The following is a 6000-nucleotide window of genomic DNA, read 5'->3' as shown; positions in this document are numbered from 1 at the left end:
CGCCTTCCGTCTCCGTTGGCCATTTACATGATATCCCAGAACACCCCGTAATGTACAAATATGCGTTCTGTAATTGGTGCCATAGCTAGATAATATCTGAAGTATCATCTCAAACATGGCATCTGACTCCATCCAGCCAGTCCGAGTCCAGCCTCGTAGCATGCAGAGGCAGCGAACGCCTCGCACAACCTTGAGTGATAACATTGACAACTGAACCGAAAATTCAAATCAAGGCCTGAATCGTAATCGAAAGCCGACTTCGCCTCCAGGGCCATCGGCTTTCCTGATCTCACGGCCATGACTTCCCATCCAGGAGCCCGCGCCGTCACCCTCACAGCCTTCAGTCCACACCGACCGGCCTGCTTGCTGGACAACATACGTAAAACGTGCAATGGTGTCGGCCTCGCTGACCTGTTGTGCATTGAAGTGTTTGCGCACCGAGACAGCCAACTGGGAGGATGGCTCACGTGGGCCGAGGTATGTTGTAGAGGTTGAAGAAGGGGAAGACGGCGGGTGAGGCTGAGAGGGATCTGTACTTTGTGTACCATCAGGAGGCTCGATGGACTGGGCCAACGCAGAGCCCACTGTGCTTGACGTCTCTAGGGAGTTTACATCTTTTGACTTGTCCTTGTCCTTCTTCTTGTTCTTAGACTTGGCGACTTTGTTGTTGGTGGCGACGGAGGACCCGTTCAGTTGTTGGAGATCGACTTTCCTTCGTCGATGCTTCTCTTCACGAAGTCTACGACGAGCAAGGACTGCTGAGGGCGATCGGAGGGCTATTGACGAGGATTTGTGAATTATGTCGGCATGAGGATGGCAGAATGTGGAGGGGGCTTGAAGCCGGTACGCAATTCGATAAGTGCGGAGAACGGAGTTGGGAGTTGAGGTCCAATCTGCTTGCTGTGAAGAATGGCTGTCAGCTTGCTGGACCGAGCCAAAATGGAACTTTTGAACATACACGAGGAACCTTAGGGTCTTTATCAGCCACTACTGGAGCAGCTTGGGCAAGTGCTGTAGCAGCCGCAGCCGCAGCCACGGCAGCCCCGTTCAGAGAGGCTTTCGTGGTTGAGCCGTTGACTGCGCGATTGTTCTTGGAGGTCCCTGAAATGTTGGTGGGGACCAAATGATTCTTTCCGTCCTTATGGTTCGGCACTGTACTCGAGGTTTCGGACCTCGAGTCGTCGATGTTCAAGTTTCGTTTGTGAGCAGGAGCCATGATTTCGCGTGATGGGAATTAATCAGAGAACTTTGAGAATCGTGCAGAATTACCGCAGAGAGAGCATGTAGAAGAGGTCTTAATTCATTGCATATATTGGTATCGTTGTACACACGTGTGAGTCTGTCGTTGAGATACTTGCAGTATTCGAGCGTTGATGGTCATTGTCGGTCGTCCTTCAGCGTCACGGTGTGTCAGGGACACGCGCACCGGACTGCAGGCGGAGAACTTTAGCAGGTATGATATCATCGGCATTGTAAACTTTCCAAGTGAGGTCTTGGCAGGTACTCAGAGCATGACTCGACGTCGCCGGAGGGTACCGAGTTCTGGAGGCAGGTCTATGATTGCGATATGTGTAAGAAATGCAAGTCATTGAGCAGAAAGATCACCAATCTTTGTTCACAGTTCAAGTAAACGATTGAAGTCAGAAGCGGAAATTCAGCCATGGCGTCTCCGTCAATGGGTTCGTGGGTTCGTGCAAAACAGCGTGAATTACAAAGGTAACTGAGCGCGCAGACACTGCTTATCAGATTGAGAATTAATCCTCTACCATACTACGTGAAGTAGAAGAAATGCCGAGCATGAAGAGTTGCGGTGCAGTTATTGTCTTGATACGTTGCACATGATTACGTAGGTAACTAAAGAAGGTATAATTAAATTCAATTCGAACTTGCCTAGATATTTAGTTATACACTGGGCATCTCTATGCTATCTTCCCACTGCACTTATATCCCAGGCCATGCTGTATAACTCGGGTGATTTTGGAGAAAAAGAGCGCCTCAAAGCCTCGCAACTCACCTGAACTCAACTCTGGACCTTAAGTGAATGAAAAGATATGTAACTGGATGAAAACTCCCTCCCAAACAATCACTGCACTACAAACACGTCATTGAGGCAACACGGGGAGGCGGATATCATCTCCTAAAGCATGAAAATTTAATTCACACCATTCGACCATTCCCGAGATGCACCCGACCTATGTCCACCACATGTTTCGATTCACGACGTGGTGATGGCCATTGCAAAGTTAGCAGTAGCATCGAGAAGCATTGTTGGGTTCACGTCTTTGTCATGCTGATGCAATACTTGACGGCAATGAAGCCTGATGCGTAAACGTTGAATTTATCCCAGAGGCGGGCCTCAGGGGGATAGAGATTTCGCAAAGTCGTTATTCAACATGGCCACTGTCAATAAAACGTGTTCATCGGGCGGAAGGAGGATTCCTGGTCTCCATCTCAGGCTCCGCCGTCTCGGGGTGTGATGACCGAGCTCTGATTTGATTCTTGACTTTCACATGCAGCGGTCTGCGAAATCGCAGCGTCGTATATCCGTGTATCCCATGATAAGCTGACGGGCGAGGGAAGATAACGCGATTCACACTCCATATCAATATGGTGCGATATGGGATCTTACGAGTAGGTGGCCATGCGGGTCCTTGACTGGATGATACTGCGGGTACATCCGCGGGATTTGATTTCTAGAAAAAATTTTAATATTTTGGTCAGGCTGGGAAATTTGTTCGCATTTCCACGACCGCCACATTTCATCTCTAGTAGTGGTCAAGCCCAAAGAGGTCAACCGGAACGATGGAATGCTGCATATGGATATTGTGCTAGCAAGAAAGTCCTGCCCGCTGAGGAAAGTCGGACTCAGTCTCGCCTCGATTTGAAAATGTCGCAGAAAGTCGGCCAACTGCGCCGATAACACCAATACAATAGACAGAGCGAATAGTCACCTCGTAGCCTGACATGTGATATGAACCGGCAGGAGAGGTTCGTTCCTAGCTGTTTGCTGTATCAAACACCACCCAGATGCCCAGGAGTGTTTTGTTTGAGTTTCGGATAGAAACCTGTTCGAAACGCGAAGTCGCTTCGGTTCCGACGCAAGTCCGATCTGTTTTTTGGTATGAGCAAGCTGAACACGTGCTGAAGTAACGGTTGTCTTCCGTGGTCAAGGGATAGTTAGCAATCGATGCCTGCTGTGCAGTCACATTACGAGTTTTGGTGCAAGCTTGCAATGGTTACAATGCAAAGTTCGTGTTCGGAGCATGAGGAGAGGGCTGCTTTCGAACCGTTCATCGTCAAAGTCACCCACAAGGCGGGAACCCGATCCACGAGGAACGAGGCATCGGTTTAAAAGGGGCTTCTCGGAAAGGTCCCGGTGCAGAGCCTGATACTTTTGATGGCCAGGTCACTATTAGTCGCAAGCAACGACATCTCTCAACTGCGAGAGACACCGACAATGTTGTCCGTATAAATAGTCACTTGATTTCGTGACAGACCTGAAGCGTAGTTGTGTTGGAAGGTTTTCAGCTTCGTTCTCGGCCATGGTTGGCAAGACAATCTCGCAAGCCTCGGTGCCTTGTAGATAGCTTGGTACACCGTACGTGGGTAACTGGGTACCTAGCTCGAGTCGCCAACTTGCCACAGTATGTCTCCAGCCAGCAGGCTTGCCTCGGGTGAACCATTATGATCATCATTATTGTCTCGAGTTTGGGGGTGATTTTTGAGCTTTTCACACTATGATCTGACATGAGATTTCGGGCCGTCGGTTCCGCGTCTTATCGAGACCATTCTGTCCCGAAGACAAACCGAAAATGTACCTCCGGAGCACCTGCTTACCTAGGTACCTAGATGCGAGGTACGCAGTCCATGGGTATCTGATTGATACGGATATATCTGCTCCGTAACTCCAGGTCTGCTTATCTCTGCGCCGGGCCAAGGTGGGTAGGTCGATTCTTCAATGATTGTCGCAGAGGTGTAGCCTTAGGTACTTCCTACTCCGTACTTACTCCGGGGGTAAAGTCGCCGCAACTTGCAAGACTATCAAGCCCACTGGTCTCGCCCCATAATTCAACCATCAATGTGATCTCCGATCATGTAACAAATCGCAATCCCACGCTCTGAGCATGAGCTGATTGACTGATCCACCGATGCGAGAGTCAGACAAAGCAATTTGAAGCAGACGCCAGGTATCAGAATCTAGGCCTTCAGTTGAAGACAATCGGAAGACGGGTGGTCAAACTTTGCTGTGCTCCAGAAGCTTGGGAGGACTCTCCCCACAAAGCTGCCCCTGTGGGGAAACAAGCCACAACATCAGGCTGAATTCAATTCCAGGCCCCACTGGCGTGCTTATCAAGATTTGTCTCCTTGCCCTGAGATTGTGCATTGCGTGACTGCCTTCAGGGTGCTCGGACTTTGTCAGGCCACGCCCGGCTGCTGGTGGAAGAATGAAATTGTTGTGGGATGGCCGAGTTCCATGTCCCGCAACTTGAACAGTGGGCAATCGGGGCGTGGATGAGCAGTTGGCTGTGGCATATCTATAGCTCGTACTCTTACTTCATAAGGTTACTTGGAAGTCGAGCTTTTTGAAGGCGAGTTTTAGCCAGGACTCAAAGGACCGATTGTAGGCACAGGTCTCGATAACGATAGATCTAGTCTTGCTTGTAGATCACTAGGCGTACTACGGGGTTCTAGGTAATGTAAGAGCCTGATAAGACCATTATTCGAGGTGAAGTACGCCGATCCAGCGACCGATACAGAGTATGATTCGCCAATTGGCAATCAGTAGCTTGCCGCTTTTCTGCTATCAGGCAACAACCGTGGGGAAGACATAAACAGTTACGATTGCTGGACGCATCCATCCAACGCCATGTCTACGAGTAGGCAGCAGAAAGTGGGAGATCTCGATTCTGTCATGTGTCGAGGGTGTTCACTGGACGGAGGACTTTACGAGCGCCCTGGTTTCCGAGAGCATATTCGAATCGATAGGTAAACATGTCGCCATTGATGTGGCTTATCACGATCAACCGCCCTTTCATTTCGATTGCCAAACGCATCATGGATGAGACAACCTCCTGAAAAAGATTGGCAAAATTGGTTGGTCCGGTCATCGCCTGCGTCACCTTTTTTTTGGAGAAGAAAGCACCCATCAGCAAAGCCTATCGATCACGCATGCCTGGGAAAGATGAGTCTGAATAAGAGTAGCTGAGTCAGGTCGTGCCTCAGGCTTGATCACTGGAGCAGACCCAAGGGGCATCATCCCACGGAGTCGACAGGTATTTTTGGGGCCGAAACTTCCGACTCAGGCCGGATCTGTTTTGATTACAGCGTGGGATACTTCGGATGCTGGTCTTCTTTTGTTTTTGGAGGCGGGCTACTACGAAGTCATCAACTAGCATAACGAGGTACTGGTTTCAGGTCAGGCATTTTATTCCGGATGGGAGTTGGGGTGTGCTGATGAACACATGGAATAGTCTTGTACTTTTAGAACCCTCGTGCATTGTACACTCTAACAGCGAGCAGCCGGGGGTGAAAACAGCATGTCATAACGATGTTACATTCCTCTATGTTGATCAGCGGGAGAACAAAAACTGCGTTTTGGATAATCGATCGTGATGACCATACGTTTATTTTGGATGACTCGAAAGCCGATGCAAACCATGATGACAGCGATGATAAATACCAGCGTGGGGATCGTCTTATAACTGTCAAAGACCCAAGGGGACAAGGCGCCCGCGGAGGATTGCGGCAAAGGACATTCGGGGTGGCTTGCTGATGCATGCCACCTCGGGTCGCATCATTGTTTAGTGACTTGGCGAAGGGGTAACCGAAAGCGTTTCTAGATTTTACCCCAGACCCAGTTTGCAGTTCAATGCCTTTGCTTTAGATATAGGTTTGTGCCCAACAAAAACTCCTTTTGCTGTTGATCTGGATCATGACGAGGCGTCTGACCATGAGCCCAGCGCTCAACGGATCAAAAGCGTGAGTCGTGTCTAGAATGTC

General features: G+C 49.6%; 1 protein-coding gene across 1 annotated transcript; it reads right to left on the bottom strand.

The window, feature by feature from the left end:
• Window positions 1-228: 228 nt before the first annotated feature.
• Window positions 229-1216, bottom strand: LTR84_002432 (uncharacterized protein; the record flags this gene model as incomplete). The annotated part of the gene is made up of 2 exons (XM_064846042.1): window positions 229-900; window positions 959-1216. The coding sequence occupies 2 exons, from the start codon at window positions 1214-1216 to the stop codon at window positions 229-231; spliced, it is 930 nt and encodes a 309-aa protein (XP_064706267.1).
• Between the last annotated feature and the right edge of the window lie 4784 nt (window positions 1217-6000).

The sequence above is a fragment of the Exophiala bonariae genome (genome assembly GCF_035927105.1).
Source record: "Exophiala bonariae strain CCFEE 5792 chromosome Unknown scaffold_13, whole genome shotgun sequence".
NCBI lineage: Eukaryota > Fungi > Ascomycota > Eurotiomycetes > Chaetothyriales > Herpotrichiellaceae > Exophiala > Exophiala bonariae.
Note: the sequence above shows the minus strand (reverse complement) of the source record. Positions and strands in the feature narration are given on the sequence as shown.